Consider the following 19,141-nt stretch of genomic DNA (forward strand, 5'->3'; position numbering starts at 1 on the left):
GGCACCCAAAACATACTGGCGGGGAGGGTCGCATGACTGCTTTTGTGGCTTCCCTTTGTTTCCCAGTCAGAAAGTCATTTTTCTGTGGGGAAGCAAAGAAAATCTGCAGGGGACATAAATTCTGTGCATGCGCAGTGGCGCAGAATTTCCCGCAGAGTAAATACTTAAGTTTTATCCATTGTCTTTATATTAAACATTCACTTTAGCCTATGTTATTTTTCAACCACACTAGAAATTAAGGGAAACTCTTTCAGACAAAAAAATGAAATGAACAGAATACCCTGTTTTATTTATGCTAATGTGCATGAATACACTGTACACTAAAGCGAGTAGGGCACACAGTACCCAATACATGTGTATCATATTCTATTTTACACAGTAATCAAACATGATTCTATGATTCTATGTAATATATATGGTAGCAAAGAAAGAGAAACTTTTACACAGTGCTTAAGTCAAGCAAACAAGTGATGCAATATGAATCAACTTCAGTCGTTCAATGGTTCCAAAGAAGCAAGCAATAGGTAGATAGCAAGCACACAACAGTGTACAATGAGATGATTCTAACCTAGGTTAGGTTCTGCAGCCCACCTCTCTGTCTAGTTCCATTTCAGAAACTGTCTTACATTGACATCTTCTTGAGCTTTTTGCTGTAAAAATATAGAGAAAAAGCATGGATAAGCTTCAGGTTCTACTTTAGTCAGAGGGCCAAATGCATTGCTGGTGTAAACAGGTTCAGTTCCACAGCACTCACTAGTGTTGCATGAATTTACATCAGCAACTAATTTAGCTAAAGATTTGAAATTTGCATTTCTCTTCTCCATTCCAGTATTTGCAATTTATGGCATTTATCCTATCTGGGGTGAGGGGCAAATGGAACACCTGTCTCCATCCTGACCCTATCTGTCCTAAAACAAATGTGCTCCCAACACCCGCTTCTCCTCTGCACAAGAAAAGCAAGAAGCGAAAGACACGTTTTCAAAATGTGCCCAGCCATGCTTGTACACCCCGTCCCCTGTAAGAGCTTAGATCTGCCACTCTGAGTGGATACTTAGTCACACTCAGTTTTGGCCAGGCTAATAGATTTGAAAGTATTCCTACCTCAGCCAAAGAAGACGCTTCTTCACCCAATTGTCTTCTGGATTTGCACATGCTTTCAACCCACTCTTTGTGTGGAAACTGGAAGGAAAGGTAGAGGGAATAATGACAATAAGGTTCTGCTACTGAGCCATAAAGAGCTGCATTCAACCGAACACTAATTCAATAGAACAAAATGCATGATATGGGTGCTCCACTCAAAAGTAAAGGCAGAAGAGTTGAGTTTAACTGTGAAAGGACAATTTAGATAATGATCACTATTTCACAGAAACTCATTTTCCAGTAATATGAAGTATGTCTTATATTGCCAACGTGCAGGACCTTTGCCACTGTCTGTACCTTTACCTAGCATTTCAAAACACTTGGGACTTAAATGTACAGCATACAGATACTGTGTGAGAATGTGAGTCAAGCACTTTCCTAATAATTTATGCCCTATAGGTATAAAAGTTCTTTCTACTTTAAATTAATTTTATAGGATTAGATTTCATAGATCCAAATAAGGAAATACAGTTTATTTATGATTAAAGCCATTTCCCCTTTAGTCTAGGTTCAAAGGCCAAGTCTTCTGACATAAGTACAGATAGTGGTCTATTGCAACTAAATCTCTTTCAGCTGGTAACTTACACGATAGCACCGATGTCACAGATTTCATTTGATAACTGTTCCGTGTAGCCATTGATGGCCCGACGAGGCAGTTCAGTTCTCATGTAGGAGAGGCAGCAGTCTTGGTTGCTTTGGGCTGGAATGGGGAAAAATGCATTAAAAATGAGTGGAATAGAATTAATTTTCATCCTGTAGGTGGGACAAAGACCTCAAATTAAGGATGTGTCATAATCCCCTTAGTGGAGGCTAAGCCAGATCTGTAGCGATAGGAAAGCTCATCATTAAAAAAAAAAAAAAGATTTAAAAGTAAAAATAGCAGCAAGTAAACCCCCAATGGTCAGAACTGACACCTCATCTGGCATTGTCAGCTGTGGTGACTAAGATTAATTATGCACAGAGACTGAGCTACAGTACCTAAGAGGGGATACACAGAATAGGTTGAGTATGGCTTTCATACTTCATACTTTCACAACCACCTTTCATACTATATCTGTTCTCTGGCACTTTTCATTACAAAATAAAATTAAAGAAAGAAGGAGGGAGGGGAGAGCCCTGCACAATAGTGTAATGCCCTAGGAGACCTGCTGCTACCCTCACAGCTCAAATTACTCAACATAATTATCATACTCTCTACCAACTTTTCTGCCTCTAGACACATGGCTCCAAAAGCAAACATTACTCACCCTCAGAAGTGCAGAAGAGGCACAGCAGCCCCACCAAAGAAGCCATGATAAAGCTCATGCTGCCAAAGCCTGTCATTTTCAGCTCAACAGTTGAGTTTACTTAAAGCTTCACTTAAGGTATATCAGAAAATCAGCTGCTCTGAACTGATTGCTTTGGCCATGGACAACCTGCTTATATAATCTGCTCATGACCTCAGGAAATTCCTACAAGTGTGTGTTCCACTCCCCTTTCAGAGGGTATTTCCTTCCACCGTTCCTTTAGGCTGGTTAACCTGCTTCATGACGTCCTAGGCATCAACTCTCTGGGGACTTTTTTCTCCAATCAGGATGGAAAACAAATTCAGCCGAGAAGGAAATAAAAAACCCTGTTAGTTCATGGTTATTTGGGTGAAGCACTTGAGCACTTGTGGGTGTGGGACCGTGAGCGACAGCAGACGAGACAGAGAGCCCACACTGAAATGAGCTAGTGCTCCGTTTGCTAAATTTTCACAAACCTCTACTCAGCTCATGTCACCACTGCTTTGAATGCCTTTCCCTGGACTCCTCTTCCTCAGAAAGCTCTCGCATCGTGCTCTCCCCACCAAGGCCCTGTGCAAATCTCCCCCACCAACATTGCTCCTCTTATTTCTCCTCTTCTCCCTCTGGCTGCCCATCCTTTCTCCCAAGCCTTCTTTCTAATTGCCCCACCTCCATGCTGGCCTCTGTGCCTTCATCCAGGTCACTCCTTATATTTGAAACTCTGTTCTCAAGCACCAAATATTCTCCCCCTCTTCATTTAAATACTCTCAAAATATACTTCTCACATGAGCCCTCCCCAGACACATCTGTGTCACTTTGTTCTGGGTCCCTTCCTTGTATCTAAGCTGCTTGGGCCAGAAACTGTGTCTTCCTCTAAAGCTTCAGGTATCACTGTTGGCATGTTCTCCTTTTTGTCTTACCCCCACATTAGCAAGGGTTGAAATTCTGCAGGGAGTGTCCATCTTAACAGACCTCTGAGGGTAAATGTGGCTAGTTAGGGTACAACCTGAAACAGAGGGAGGTGGGATTATAACCCACTGGGAGCTTTTAGCTCCAATGGAAAAAAACAGCCCTAAAACCAGTTTCAGCAACTCCTTGAGGATTACCCCCACATAGAGCTGCCAATCTCCAGCTACTTGGACCGTAGGCAGCCAGCATAAATCAAAGCAACCCAACTTTACTTTATTCCAGAGATGGGGCCAGGATGATGACCACCACAATGGCCACCCATTGGACTCCTTCCTCACCGCCACCAAGCAGCATTTGGCTGCAGCTGAGGTGCCTAAAGTTATGCACCTAACTCCATATGTAGGCAACTAAATGGTTTATTTTCTTAGAGGTGCTCAGCACACACAGCTTCTGTTGCTTATTATTTGTACAGCTACCATAGTATTCAAAGACCCCGGTCAACAGTGAGGTCCCATTGTACTAAAAGGTGCTGTACACACACACAGGAAGATGCTGTCCCTGTCCTGAAACCAATGTAAAATAACTCACTCCTCATGATTCCTGAACCAGAGTTACCAAAATTACATTTAACTCCTACATTGGGATGGCCTCCAAAATGCTATTTAATGCAGCCTCTCTCTGCCTCTCAATTCTCCATCGGGGAGGAGATGAGAGAGAGAACAAAACTACCCATGACAGATGTTAGTTACAATGTTTAATACGCAAAAAGAAAAGGAGTACTTGTGGCACCTTAGAGACTAACCAATTTATTTGAGCATGAGCTTTCGTGAGCTACAGCTCACTTCATCGGATGCATACCGTGGAAACTACAGCAGACTTTATATATACACAGAGAATATGAAACAATACCTCCTCCCACCCCACTGTCCTGCTGGTAATTTATATGAAACAATACCTCCTCCCACCCCACTGTCCTGCTGGGAGGAGGTATTGTTTCATATTCTCTGTGTATATATAAAGTCTGCTGTAGTTTCCACGGTATGCATCCGATGAAGTGAGCTGTAGCTCACGAAAGCTCATGCTCAAATAAATTGGTTAGTCTCTAAGGTGCCACAAGTACTCCTTTTCTTTTTGCGAATACAGACTAACACGGCTGTTACTCTGAAACCAATGTTTAATACACTACTCTAGTGATGAGGGCACTATAAGAACCTCTATAGACTAAAATAAATAATAAAATCATCATGAGGATGTTCACTAAAAGCAGTAATAGCCCTTGTCTCATTGGTACCTTGCTGTGAAGGGAAAACCAAGGATCTCAGTTCCCTTTCTTGTATCCCATCTCCTTTAGAATCACAGACAATAAATTTTGGGGGTAAAAATGTACCCAGCCTATACTTGGGAGCCATTTAAAAACAGAGTAAAAGAAAACAGTAACAAGTACGTACAGTGACATATTTGGATTTCAGTAGAACTTTGAACATAGAACCCCATAAAATTATAGCTGAAAATGTCATTCAAATAGGCTTGGATAAAGCCATTGTAATGGGAACTGAAATCTGGGTAAAGAGCCTTAAACAAAGGGCAATGATCAATAACAGACTTGGAGGAGAAGTGTCAAACTGCCACCAGCTGCTTGTGGTGGTTTAAATAAAGCAGTGGTTCTCAAACTTTTTTATTGGTGACCCCTTTCACATAGCAAGCCTCTGAGTGTGACCCCCGCCCCCTTATAAATTAAAAACACTTTTATATATTTAACACCATTATAAATGCTGGAGGCAAAGCGGGGTTGGGGTGGAGGTTGACAGCTCGCGACTCCCCATGTAATAACCTCGTGACCCCCTGAAGGGTCCCAACCCCCAGTTTGAGAACCCCTGAAATAAAGGAATCTCTGAGGTGATATTTCGTCAGAAGACTGAAATTCAGGGAAAGGGAATGTGGTGCTATTTTGGTGGCCAAGAGTGAACAGATGAGGCAGGACTGAGACATAGGATTAGCATTCAGGGGAGGAAGCAGAGGACATAAATAGAGATGTGGAAATGAAATAATGGTTAAATTAACCAAAGGAAACTGTTAGAAAGGAAAAGTCTAGACAGAGAGACTTCAGATAAGACTTAATTAAAAACAGGAACTAGAAATATAATGAAGAAAAAACCAAAGTATCTTTAAGTAAACCAAAAATTCAAAGTCAACAGTGAAGATAGGTTTCTTAACAGTAGTAAGTTAGGACCAGATCATGGTCACAGACTCATTTATAGCCAGAAGGGACCATTGTGATAATCTTTTCTAGTTTCTAAGAAGACTGAAACACAGGAGATCTCTGAATAAAGCAGGCCAAACAATTCACCCAGCAACTCCTGCAACTCGCCCCAGTAACTTGTGATCCCACTGAGTTCAATGGGAATTTGCTACTGATATCAACAGGGTTTGCCCCTGAAAGCAAAGAGTTTCCACACCTTGGGAAGAATTATCCCACCACCACTGAAGTTTCAACTGAGGCTCCTGTCAAGGACTGTTACAGTCCTACAGGCTTTGTCTACATAACCATTCTTACTCAGCCTTTTAACAAGTTAGCGGCATGATGGGCTCTAACTAATGGCAACTATATTTTAATTATTCTGACTCTGCTCAGTGCCCAAGAAAGGTGCTTATAATTATTATATCTCAAAATAAATTAATAAATCATTGAACATGGCTTGTGTCAACATATAACAGGCTTAATACTCATTTAGTAACTGGTGCCCTTGCCCAAGCCCTAGAATGGTACATGGGTCTTGTCCTGTAAGCAGTTTATAGCACAGGGCCCGATAACCCACTGCAGCACAGCAAACCTGTGGAGTGAGCTAAACGAGAGGAAATATCTGCAAAGTGCTCTTTACAGGGACTGCTTCCTGGTCAATCCACTGAGGAATAGGTCTTGCCACCCACCCCTAACCAGCAAACAAGCCATGAGACTGTCCTGTGAAGATATGTGCACTGCTTTTTTTAAAACTATAGCAGAAAGCCAGGCAGGAGGGAGCAGGCAGAGGCCAGTAGGACTGCTCCTGTGCATAAAGTTACACATGTGCTTATGTCTTTGGTGGATTGAAGCCTGGTACCTCCCAGAGAGCCAGCTCTGAAGAGCTGCTGCTTGGACTAAAAAGGCGACTAGTTACATATGCTTTTTGATGTTTGGCTGGTTTGGTTTTCAAAGCCTCCTCAGGGGGCGTGGCAGCATCCCCATTACATTATCAAGAAGCAAAGATCAATGGTAGCCTCCATCCCTGAGGTGTTTTTTTTTCCCTCCTAAATATATTTAGGGACTGGCAGAGGAACTCTCTCAGTTTGACAAAGGCAAGATCAGACCAAGAACAGCTTGTCACGTGGAACTAATATGCAGTAGATAGCTGCTTTTTTTCTGCCGGGGGGAGAGAGGGAGGGTTCATATACACCGTGATGTCTACAACTTTCCTAATGCAAATGTAGAGTGAAACAAAAGAGGCATCCAATGTCATTTACAGATGTAGGACAGATAAAGAATGGTCTGGCCTGGATGTTCTGGAACACAAGGGCTTTTGATATCCATGGTATACAATAAATTGCCAATAAAACAAGTCTCATTTTGGATTTTTAATGTAATTTTTAAAGTTTCCACAGACTCCACTTTCTCTCAAGCACATGTTTTTACAATAGTCCAAAATATTTAATCCATTTTTTCTTGATCACATTACTTAGAATTAAAAGGGAACAGCTTTTGGCACAAAAAATGCCTATGATGTAACAATAAATAGAATAAATTATCTATTTTACTTATGCTAAATAGCACAAATGACATCCAAATGCTCTGAACCCAATAGGGCACATATTTTCTATAATAGTTTAAAACAGTTTTCTTCTTTACACAGTAATCAAATATTGTATATAAGCAAAGAAAAAAGCAACTTTGACAAAATGCTTAAGTCAAGCAAACAAATGATGCAATATGAATCAACTTCAGTAGTTCAGTGGTTCCAAAGAAGTCAGGAATAATGGTCAGTAAGCACACATCGTGTACAAAGAGATGATTCCAACCTAATTTAGGTTCTGCAGCCGCCTCTGTGTCTAGTTCCATTTCAAAAGCCACATTACAGTGACATCTTCTTGAGTTTATGACTATGAAAAACAACAAGAACACATGAATAAGCATTGAGGACCACTTCAGTCATGGTGTGAATTTTGGATTTCTCTTCCCCTGGTACAGCTCTTGCTATCAGTCAATAACAGGGTATCAGGTGGGAGAGGCCAGTATATGAAACTTCTATGCACTAGGAGGGCTTAAAAGTTTTTCAACCAGGTCCAGCAGGAGAAGGGAGGAAGTGAGATTCACACATTTTCAAAAATGTATTCTACATGCTGGTCCCCTCAGTGCCAGCAAGAATATAGCTCTGTTACTGCCAGTGGATACTCAGACACATTCTGTTTTGACCAGGTTAATAGGTTTTAAACTATTCCTACCTCAGCCAAAGAAGATGCCTCTTCACCCAGCGGTCTTCTGGATTTGCACAAGCTTTCATTCCATTCTTTGTATGAAAACTAGAAGGAAAGGTATGGTAAACAATTATAGTAACTTCCTTCTATTAAATCCCTTAGGGCTACAGTGAGCAGAATAGAAACATATTCTATGGCTGCTCCATACAAAGCAGCAGCAGGTTTCATAGAGGAGGCCAATTAGGTGTTCCTTTTCATCCTCACTCATATGGGTACAAGGAGGCATCCAATTAAATTAAAAGGAAATTATTAAAACTGATGAAAATTGATTTCTATGTTTTTAAACATAGTGCACAATTATGTTGAACTTATTGGTACCAGATATTGAGGCAAACAACTTTGCTAAATACAAACAACAATTAGATATTTCTCAGAATTGTGGGAAGAGCTACAATTAAACTAGATGGTATAAAAAATAGGAGGGATCTCAACCCTCATGTTTCAGGATGTAAGAGATCCACTAACTATTTTGAGTTGGGAAGAAACTTTTCCCACAAGAAGAGCATTGCTTAAGTGTCCCTTATGGGATGGGATGGAGGGGAGAGGTGTTAAATGTTCTTTTGAAGCCATTGTTGGAGGCTAAATCAATCTGGATTAAATGGACCACTAGTCTGATCCCATGTGGCATTTCTTAGATTCCTAAACAGGCAGGTTTATATTTATTTTGTACAGGCAACCTGTAAGAATGTGAGTTAATGCTCCCTTCCTAATAGTTAGGTTTTATAATGTACTAACAGTGTTTGTATATTAAGTGAACTTTATAGGACAGTTTTCCTTTTGAAAAAGATAAAGACAGTTTATTTATGGTGATCAAACCATTTCTGCTTTCATCACACAAAAGTCCAAAGGCTAATTCTTGCCTGCCAGTGAAAGTACTGATGGTGTGACTGAATTTCTTCTGATTGGTAACTTACATGATAGCACTGATGTCGCAGACTTCACTGGATAGCTGTTCTGTGTAGCCCTTTATGACTCCTCGAGGCAGCCGTATTGTGGAGTAAGAGAGGCAGCAATCTTGGTTGTTTTGTGCTGAAATGGAGGGGGGGAAGGGAATACTTATTTAGGAATGAGGAAAATAAAATTAGGACAATAATTTAATCCCGCCCAGGATACAACATTGACAAATCCCTGAACATTGAACTCCACTAGAATTGGAAGGAAAGTCCTGACCACCATATAGTTTAATTCTCTGGGAGACCTCCTACCACCCTACAGGCACACCTCAGTTTGCTTGACATGCTCCAGAGCAATATTCTGAGCCAATGAAATCAAATCAGATGAATGAAAAAATCAAAGAACACTCACCTTCAGAAGTGCCAGACAGGTACAACAGCAGCAGCCCCATCAAAGAAGCCAGGATCAAGCTTCTGCTGATAAAGTTGGTCATTTTCAGTTCAGTAAGGTTTTACTATAGTCTACACTTAAAAAGTATCAGAAAACCGGCTGCTCTGATCTGCTGACTTTGGCTTCAGACAACCTGCTTATAATGCCAGCTGGAGACCTCAGGGAATTCACCGTTGGGTGTGTTCCATTTTTCATCATGGGGTTTTCCCCTCAGCAGTTCCATTGTGGCAGCCACTTTTAAAAGTTAACCTGACCCATGCTGTTGTCATAGGCAGTAGACCTCTTTGGGGGTTTTTTCTCTAACTAGGTTAGAAAGAAAATTCAGGCCAAAAAAAAAAAATAAAGGAAATACATAGTTCTGTGGGTGAAGCACATGAGTACTTTGTGGGGGTGAGACTGGGTTGCAAGATGAGGAAAATGAGAAAGTCTGTTGCAGATAGGAGCTGTGTCTTTGTTTGCAGAGTTCTAATTTAATAAACCTAATTTTTGAAAAGGCTAAGAGGGTCTGGCTCTGTTTAGAGTTCTGTTTTGCCTTACAGCACTGCCTTTATCTTCTGCCAGTTTATTGTCTGTCTAAACTGTTCTACCTGCATCAGATTTAGATTGAAAGCAACTTGTGCGTTATGTCTTCATTTATGTCTGGAGCTCAATAAATAATAATTGTGTCCGACAACCTTTCCATATCTAATCACACTATATATTTCAATGGCTCCTGAATATCTACATGGGACAAATAAAACCTGAACAGCATTTGGAGAGTGTCCTACAGAGTGTCTAGGTCAACAATACAAAATAAATCCAATACAGGTGAGTTATTACTGAAAGTTATTACGTTGCCAAATGACATGTTACATTAATTTTGTGGTCTCCATCCATTTCCCAATCACTAGGTGTTCACCTCAGTGGTATCCCACCACAGCTGAAATGTTCAGTAGCAGAGAACACTGTACTGGCATGCAGACTAGACTACAATGTTACCTGAAGAGATGCTCTCTCCAAGTTAAAGGTAAGGGATTTTGGCAGGCACATAGTAACATTCAAGGAAACTTGCATGCTCATCCTGTTCATTCGATACAGTCCTTCCAGTTTCCAGGGCCATCAGTCCACCACCTTCCACGAGCATTAAATTAACATTATTTTTTTTAAATCTGAAAAGCTGCACCCCCTCCAGAATATTTTTTAAATCTTCCATTTTTCTTTTTAAAATGCCTGCTCACTCCTAATGTGAATGCTTTCTCCTTCATTGGGCCAATACTATTACCATCCATAGCAGGAGCAGATCTTAGACTGCATTATGGTAGCTCTGCAATGTGCGTGGAGATCTTCGCGTGTAGCAGTCAGCACAGCGGTATGCCAGGCAAAGGGATCACGACTATGGTGATCTCTGAAACATAAGTGCTTTATGGGGCTCAGTCAACTGCGATGACAATAAAACAGTATTACTGCTCCTGCTGAATAGCGGGAGCAGTATAGCTCCCTCCATGAATACCTCCCTCCATGGGATGTTATATCAGAGTGACAGACAATCAGCACTAACCAACACTATGATGCAGTTTTACTAAAACTGCAACTTGGGCACTGCACTTGAGAGGATATAAATCCAGCTAGTAACACTGACCAAATCTTTAGGCAGATTGGATTGTTTAACATAAGAACAGCCATACCAGGTCAGACCAATGGTCCAACTAGCCCAGTATCCTGTCTTCCAACAGTGGCTTCGGAGGGAATGAACAGAACAGGCAATCGAGTAATCCATACCCTGTCATCCACTCCCAGCTTATGGCAATCAGAGGCTAGGGACACCCAGAGCATGAGGTTGCATCCCTGACCACCTGGCTAATAACCATGAAGGGACCTAAATATGCCACCTATCTGTGAACCACCAAACAATCCTGTATTCAAGATTAGGATAATCGCAGGTATTGACAAAGAGCATGTATGTGCAACAAAGTTTGCTGGGTTTCATACAGAAGTGAAAGTAAGCCAGTACGCCCCAGTATGGCGTACTGGCAAGAGCCGGTGCACCGTACCGGGACCAGCTTTCCCAGATGGCAATTTAAAGCCCTAGGGTAGCGGTGGCGGGGCTCCGGAGGGGATTTAAAGGGCCAGGATGGTAGCGGCGGCTGGAGCCCTGGGGCCCTTTAAATCCCCAACGGAGCCTGGCCGCTGCTACCCCAGGGCCCGGGCAGCAGGGCTCAGGCAGGGATTTAAAGGGCTCAGGGCTCCGGCAGCCGCTACCATAGCAGAGCCCCAGGCCCTTTAAAGCTCTGCCAGAGCCCAGAGCTCCAGGGTAGCGGTGGCAGCCGGGAGTCCCCAGGGCTCCTCAGTGATTTAAAGGGCCCGGGGCTCCGCTGCGGTAGTGGCAGCTGGAGCCCTGGGCCCTTTAAATTGCCCCCGAGTCCCGGGGCTCCCAGCTGCCTCTGCAGCTGGTAGCTCGGGGGTGATTTATAGGGCTCGGGGCTCCCAGCCGCCACTACCGCAGCTGGAGCCCTGGGCTCATTAAATCAAGATTTAAAGGGCCCGGGGATTTAAGGCCCTGCCTCTTCCGTTTGAGGCCATACATCTTCCGGTTGAGGCCACGCCCCCTGCTCAGGACTCTGGCATACTGCCTGGTTTCATAGGATTCTGCAGATCTCTTTTTTTAATGGTAGTCACACAGGTTCCATGAAATTTGCACACACTTTTCTGTAAGAATCTGCTAGGGTTTTTATTTGTTTTTTGTTTGTTTTACTGTTAGTCACTAATCAGATCTCTCCCAAGCCACCTCTCTAGGGCCAATCAATCAAAGGAAAGGAAATTTTATTTGGAGCATTCCATGCAGCCTAAAGACTTAGAACACTAACACCCATGTGCTTCTTAATGAGCTTTGCACCTTCATTCTACTTTAGCACAAGAAACAAATGCACAAAACTTGTGAGTCTAGACTGACCACACAAAAAAGCACATATAACTATACCAAACAAGTGTTAGCAATATACAAACTGGGTGTGGAAGCAAATCATGTTTCAACCTTTAATCCAAAATCTGCATCCTAAATGCAACCATTTATGCTGGCGGGGATGGCTTAGTGGTCTAAAACTCAGGCTGAAAATATCTAGAGTGCCTGGAATAACAGGTTCATATCCTAGTAAGGCGGATTCAACATATCCTTTTGAAATAGAAATCTTGAGTTCCATTAAGTTAACTATTAGATATGGAAGGGCCTGCCCAACTTCAATAAGAACACATAGTAGTGTTTGCTCCAGCATCCTTGGCCAAAATTCCCCACTCTCCCAAATGTGGTGCATGGAAGCCCAGAGCTGGGTTTCAATAGTGCTGTATAGATGACAGCTGAAAATCAGGTTGATCATTTTTAAAGTACTTTGGGATTGATGGCATTATATAAATATCAGATGAAACAGAATAAGCCATTCTATCTTTGCTTTATTCAAGAAGTTCACTACTATTAGAAAAGACTTTGAACATTAGGTATTGAACTAGCAATCCTCATCCCCTAACTCCATTTCATTCTAGTTTTCATTATAGAAAAGTGAAGTCTTCGGTTATTTTAGGCATTTCCTAAGCACCTTATTTTATCAGGAACCTTATCTTCTTACTCATCTATTAGAGCCATGCAAATCAACAGTACATAGTAAATAACAATTAAAACATTTCCTAACAAAGCCTACTAAGCAACCCATCAGATTTATCACTGGGGAATATTCTCTTTCCTGGTAATGTATTTTTTTTTCAATATGGCACTTGTTTAACCTAACACTTTAGATTAACGAAGTACAGCGACTCACAAATAGGATAAATGACCCTTTGAACATGTACACTTGTGTGCAGGGTATTTATAATGACTTCAGTGACTTATTTGCAAAATGTCGGGGATGTTGGAAACAACACAAAAGGGAATTGAAGCTGCAGGCCAAGGTAAATAGCATGTCAAGGTACTGTTCTGTGACAGATCTGGCACTATCTGAGGTTTGCAAGTTCAACAATGCAAACAGAAATTTATCAAAAAGAGGAAGTGGTGTTGAACTGTGGAAGAAATACTTGTATGAAAAGACCCTCTTCTCCCCTTTTCAGCCCCTCACCCTTCCCACACACATTCTCACCTCAAACCCAAAGTTCTCCCTTCTCTCCAACACCTTCGTCATGGTTCCGTCACAGGCTTAAACTGGATTCCGCCACCTCAACCTACCCTTGCTCTTTTTGTCTGTTTTCTAGCAGAAACATGAGAAAATATTAATAGAAGACATTTTATATCCTTCAAGTTGTGTGTGTTCTTGTACTCTTTATATTCCTCCCCTCCCCTTGCTTTCTTAATAATTTTCTTCTGTTCTCTCGTTTCTGCAATATTTTTTCCCCTGTTATTCTGTCTTCTCTCTTTATAATTTTTTCTCTTTACCTTTTTGGTCTCCTATTCTCTTTCTCTCCCTCTCATCTCATTCTCCCCTTTCCTTAATTCCTTCATCTGCCTCTCCCCACTTTCCCTCCCTAATAGTCTCTCCCCTTTCCTCGCTCCACATTTTCTCTCTCTTCCCACACAGACCCTACCAAACTCTGATTTTCCTTGCTATTGCCCCAAGGTATACCAGATTAACAGTCTGCAACTCTGCAGGGTCTTCTTCCCCCTCTTGAACTTTCCTCTCTCTTTTGTTCCAGTGACTAATAGGAGGGTTGGTGAATGGGACAGATCCCCAGACCCTCTGCAACAACACCTCTCCACCATGCAGAGTCAAAATGAAGAGCCAATACATACAGGCGATAAGTGCTAATGTCCTATACCAACTCAGTTCGAACTCTAAGAAGAGGGAAAATGCATTAGAGAGAAGTAGTCATTTCCAGTTGGGTAAACAACTTTAAAGTAAATAGTGGGGTACAACAGAGGATGATTGTGGCGGTTGGGAGGTGAGCAAGTTTGGGACTCTTGCCCAGAACAATTCACAATCCCCTCCTGTCTTCCCAATGCTGGAAATATTCCTTGATTCCCAGAACACTATTCCCACGTGATCCACATCCCCTCTTTAATCATGGACAAGAATTCAGTTTTTACTACAGAAAATGACATGGTGAAAGAAAACCCAACATCCCAAATTTCTAACTCTCACACATGCATGCTTGCTTTTGTATAAGACAGGTAAAAACTGATCTATCAGAAACACCACCACTGATTCCTCCAATGTCTGCAAGACAAGCTATATTTTTAAACACCAAACTTCCCAAAGCAGCTTCTGAAATTGTGGCTGTAATTTTTCATGTACAAATTTTTGCTCGCATAGGCAAATTAGATAGACCTGTAACTACTCTATTTGCACACACAAATGCAGTTTCTGTAGGCAAATCCACATTTGGGCCCATGAAGAATGGCACTTGCAAAAACTTAAGTGCACAGGCCCGAACTTGTGATTTTAGAGAGCAGTTTGAGGTCCCTCTGAAAACATGGGCAGTATACTTGACTGCTTTGCCTTGTTATAGAATCCCAAGACAAAAGTCATCCAGATCTGAGGCTTCATGCATTACGTTAGCTTCTTAGGAGAGAGATGGAGGAGAGTATTAATGATGTCTATCAGTTTGTTTGACAGTGTGTAGCTATGTACCTCTACAAAGGCTCTTTGGAGTTACTATGCACTTGTAGTATCTATTAATGACCTCCTTTGATTATACACAGTTGTGATAACTTGATCTATATGCTAAATAAAGATTAAAAACCTGCTGACAAGCTGATTTGGCTGCAGCAGCTTGCCTGACCTCCTGTAGTATGCTTGTTTCTATTGCACACTTCCACACCCTGAGCTGCTGCAAATAAAACTCTTTTGCAAGGTGTATAGTAGACCAGGAAGAAGGGAAGCAGAAAGGGGAGTTTCCTACTGTAATTTCCAAGTGGCCTGTTTATGATTGCTTTATTGCACAAAGGCCAAATAAAGTGAGTTAATTATAAACATGATGACGATGAAATCTGGAGCAGGTTTCAGGTCTGAAATTCCCCAGCCCTTTTCTCAAGAACTCTCTCATGTCAGGTGTTGGATAATTTAGTTCTGGCGCTGTAATAGAATAATTATAGTAAACTAGTACCATAGGTACTAGGCTCTCGGTATTTACATAGCCCCATTTCAATAGGACCTGAGCACCTAATCATTAAACTTACCTTTCTAAAGGAGAATAAAGTGTTATCACATCAGAGAGGATTAAAATAGGATTTACATTAGAAATACTGTGAGACAACATGGGTTTGATGCAGTTTTGGGATAAATTCTGTTTGTTGGGAGGAATTCTCACTATGTCAAAAGAGAAGGTTATGAAATCAGTGACGTCCTAGAACTGAGCGGACATCCCAGAGCTCTCAGGAAGCACCACTCGACAATGATCTGCACATGTCAGGCACACAAACTTCCAGTGCTGAGTGTGAAACTTCTGGCAGCTTAGCCCCAGATTATGCAATATCCTGCTGGGGGATTTCAGAATCTCTGACACTCTGAGTCTGGTGAAAAACCCACCCAGGCCTGCAAAATATAACAGTATAGATGTTGCACTTTAGTCCAGAAGAGATTTTAACGAGTTTTGGATGATGCTGAGTAATGGCCTTGTTGCCGGCACCCAGTGCCAAGAGGCTAAATAACAGCTGAAGTTGGTTCGTTACCCGGTGTGCTACACCCAATTATCACAACAGGGTGGAGAAGCAGAAAAGTTTATTTGAAGCTTCAAAAAGGTACAGGGAGATTTGAATCTCAAATCCTGTACACAGAGCAGGAAGTTACACAGGCTTTTATACATTCTTTTTTTTAGCATACTTATTTCATAGCAAGCTGCCCCAAGTATCCATATAGCTAGCCAATCCAGTTCCCAGCTAGTTCCCTGTTGTCTGTATTATTTGTTAAACTATACATAAAGCTGCTTTATTCAGCATTGTTTTTCCATATCTCCCCTGTTTGGCCTTGCTTAGTTTCAGGCAGTCTGACTCTGCAACATATTGTTGCAGATTCTCAGCATAACTGCTGCGAGTGCCTCCAGGCGGGAGGGGGGGCCAAGGACACCTGGGCCTAGTGCGAGGGGGCTTCATTGACACTCATGGTCTTCCATCCCCTCGAGTTACCTAGTGGCCATGCCCCAGTGTCCCCAACAGCCTTTTTTGTATAGATGCAACTGCAGAGAAAAAGATTTCCTTTCGGAGGAGGCTGAGCGAACACATGATGCACTGTTCTCAGGCCACAATAAAAGGTTTTACATTTACAATTAATGAAGGAATTTTAGGGGTTGATCATGCAATCTGTTACACACTGGAGTAATCCTAATTCATTTTCGTATCTTCACTGAAGTCAATGAAACCACTCACAAAGTAATGACTATTTGCTTAAGGAAGAGTATACAGGACTGAACCCTTATTGATTAATAATGGATGACAGGAAAAATAATTCTGAATGGAGTTTCACATAACTCCCATTTACTGCTTGGAAAATGTGTGCAACTGCCACCAGAAAAAGGAGAACCAAAGATGTGGTTTCTTATTAATAACCTTGTACCTTCAAAAGAAGAGTATAAACAATCTGTTTACGTTGCAGGCCCTGCACAACACACCTCAGCTGATATCTCAAATTTCTCTCTCTGACTTCACTCCTCTCCTTCCCCGCATCTCAAGGCAGAGTCCCAGGCCTAAAAATCCTTCTCGCAACCCAAGAATTATCTCCTGTTTGCTCCATCCCACCTTTAAAGGTCTATCCCTGTGGCCAAAGAGTGTTGGGTGTGACTTCTTCTGGACACAAATCAACACCAACCTGGCAACTAGAACAATTAAACCTGTGAGGCAAAAGGGGAGTGTTCCCACATTCCAGTGGCTGAGTTCGTACTTCTGCCGCATTCCCAGCACAGGGCATTATGAAAGAAACATGAAGCCCAGAGATGGTCTTGGAAAGAAGATTCTCTAGAGACAAAGAGTTCATACTACTCTGGATGAAACCTAGACAGTCTGTGAAACTACTGGTACGATCTATTTTTAATAAATGAGAAACTGTATACTTGAAAATACTGGAGTCTCCATCCAGGAAGCCCAGCAAGATAATGCTGATAAAAGCCACAAAATGCTAATCACATGCTGCAGATATTTAGCCAGAGAGAAAGGGCAAGGAGTTCACAAGAATTATAGCTTTTCTGCATTTTGAGGATTTTGTCAGCAAACACCCAGGAGCCATCATTTCAGGGGCATCTGCGGGCCAGAAGTGGCAGACTGCCAAAGATACCAGCCCAATGGTGTCCCTAGACAATGTGGCAAAGTCTGCTTTAACAGAGGCTTTTACCAGGATCACTATTAATTTCCATGTTCCTCTTTGAGTACAATGTTGAAATGTAGTGTACTTTCCCTTATGGAATGCTTAGTAAAGGGAGAAACAAGTTTGGATCTGTGGGTTATGTTACGCGAACTTCAATCTAACAATTTACAGTAAAAAATCTATTACGTTATTCAGTGAAACAATCATTTTGAGGTTGAAGCCTTCAATTAGGAGAAATTAAGAATCTTTACTCACCAGTACTATTTAATGGAATTTAGCCAGGAAGATTGTCAAAAAGGAGCAAGAGGTCCACAGGTGCCAAATCCAATAGCCAGGTCCACCCAAGAGACAGACTGCCGTCCTGTAATGACAAGAAGTGGTCATTGTAACAAGTGGTCACTGTGGTTTTCCAGTAGTTAAGTGTGGCTTATGATCAGGGCTGCTTTCTGTGATACAGAAACACTGAACTGCAATTCTTCAAACAAACCAGATGAGATGATTTCTTCTGAGATTTCAGAAGGAGATTAACCTCAGATATTCGGATTTAAAACTCTGGGGCAGTGGCTTTCAACCTTTCCAAACAACTGTACGCTTTTCAGGAGTCTGATTTGTCTTGGGTACCCCCAAGTTTCACCTCCCTTAAAAGTTCCTTGCTCACAAAATCAGACAGGCACATCGCCCTATTACTGAAAAAGTGCTTATTTTCTCATTGCTACCATATAATTATAAAATAAATCAATTGGAATATAAATATTGTACTTACATTTCAGTGTATAGTATATAAAGCAGTATAAACAAGTCATTGTCTGTATGAAATTTTAGTTTTTACTGACTTTGCTGGTGCTTTTTATATGGCCTGCTGTAAAACTAGGCAAATATCTAGATGAGTTGATGTACCCCCTGGAAGACCTCTGTGTACCTCCAGGTGTACACATTGAGAACCACTTCTCTGAGGTATCACACTGTATAATTGGAAGCATGAATGAAGGGATATTTGAGGGAGGATGGAGGAGTTCCAAAGAATTTTCTTGGAACATTTGGTGAAATTCCATTATCCACAAAAGGACTTCACACAGTGCTGTCTGTTTGAAAGTGGTGCTGCTTTGGGGTCTGGTCTCCAGGCCCTGGTAGTGAAGAGCATATTAAATCAGATCCTTCCACATAGCCAAATAATATTAGCATCAGAAGAACTGAGAGTGTCTTGCGGGGCACACACTGACTTTTAAACAAACATCCCAGCCAATCTGAAGAGGAATATAGTGTGGTACAATACTACTCATGTCTCACCCTTCGTAGCCCTTGTAATTTGGGACACTGGGAAAGAAGGTGTGATAGCAATAGATACATGTCCTCATTACAGCTCTGGTGGCTAGCCCACTACGTGCACTGCGTCAGCCAAAAGAACGGTCACCCTACTGCCTTCTTCACTTCCTGAGTGCATGCATGGTGAATCAAAGAAGCTATTTGCCTCCATGTGTTTAATATTGAAGATTCACCTTAAGGCCAAAAAAGACATACAAGAAGAGGTGCTAACCTCAAATTCCACCTACAAAGGTGTTTTGCGAATCCAGAGAGTTCCCCTACCTAATACTAAGTGCCCTGGATAAAAAACAGCACATTTTGCCAGGGTTGGTGGGTATGATGAACAGATGAAGGAACACACCCACACGCACAATCTGTCAGCAAGAAGCTTTACTTAGGAACTTTATCACATTTTTCCTACCACCT

General features: G+C 41.7%; 2 protein-coding genes across 2 annotated transcripts; both read right to left on the reverse strand.

Annotated features, from left to right (window-relative positions):
- Positions 1-263: 263 nt before the first annotated feature.
- LOC125643067 (C-C motif chemokine 20) lies at positions 264-2,517 on the reverse strand. The gene is made up of 4 exons (XM_048865164.2): positions 2,388-2,517; positions 1,726-1,840; positions 1,102-1,179; positions 264-650 (listed from the first exon to the last, which is right to left on the reverse strand). Exons 1-4 carry the CDS (start codon positions 2,461-2,463, stop codon positions 623-625), a joined length of 297 nt encoding a protein of 98 aa, XP_048721121.1. The 5' UTR covers positions 2,464-2,517; the 3' UTR covers positions 264-622.
- A 4,400-nt stretch (positions 2,518-6,917) lies between these two features.
- LOC125643066 (C-C motif chemokine 20-like) lies at positions 6,918-11,267 on the reverse strand. Its single transcript, XM_048865163.2, has 4 exons — positions 9,126-11,267; positions 8,735-8,849; positions 7,788-7,865; positions 6,918-7,445 (listed from the first exon to the last, which is right to left on the reverse strand). The coding sequence occupies exons 1-4, from the start codon at positions 9,205-9,207 to the stop codon at positions 7,418-7,420; spliced, it is 303 nt and encodes a 100-aa protein (XP_048721120.1). The 5' UTR covers positions 9,208-11,267; the 3' UTR covers positions 6,918-7,417.
- Between the last annotated feature and the right edge of the window lie 7,874 nt (positions 11,268-19,141).

The sequence above is a fragment of the Caretta caretta genome, chromosome 9 (genome assembly GCF_965140235.1).
Source record: "Caretta caretta isolate rCarCar2 chromosome 9, rCarCar1.hap1, whole genome shotgun sequence".
NCBI classification, from domain to species: Eukaryota; Metazoa; Chordata; order Testudines; family Cheloniidae; genus Caretta; species Caretta caretta.

Bases quoted from the DNA above. Each gene is read 5' to 3' on its own strand.
- LOC125643066 (XM_048865163.2), bottom strand. From the start codon at position 9,207: ATGACCAACTTTATCAGCAGAAGCTTGATCCTGGCTTCTTTGATGGGG. The intron at 8,850-9,125 runs GTGAGTGTTCTT...CCTCCATTTCAG, and splicing joins CCTGTCTGGCACTTCTGAAG to CACAAAACAACCAAGATTGC. The intron at 7,446-7,787 runs GTAGGAATAGTT...TGTTTTTCATAG, and splicing joins AGGCATCTTCTTTGGCTGAG to TCATAAACTCAAGAAGATGT.
- LOC125643067 (XM_048865164.2), bottom strand. From the start codon at position 2,463: ATGACAGGCTTTGGCAGCATGAGCTTTATCATGGCTTCTTTGGTGGGG. The intron at 1,180-1,725 runs GTAAGTTACCAG...CTTTCCTTCCAG, and splicing joins TGTGACATCGGTGCTATCGT to TTTCCACACAAAGAGTGGGT. The intron at 651-1,101 runs GTAGGAATACTT...ATATTTTTACAG, and splicing joins AAGCGTCTTCTTTGGCTGAG to CAAAAAGCTCAAGAAGATGT.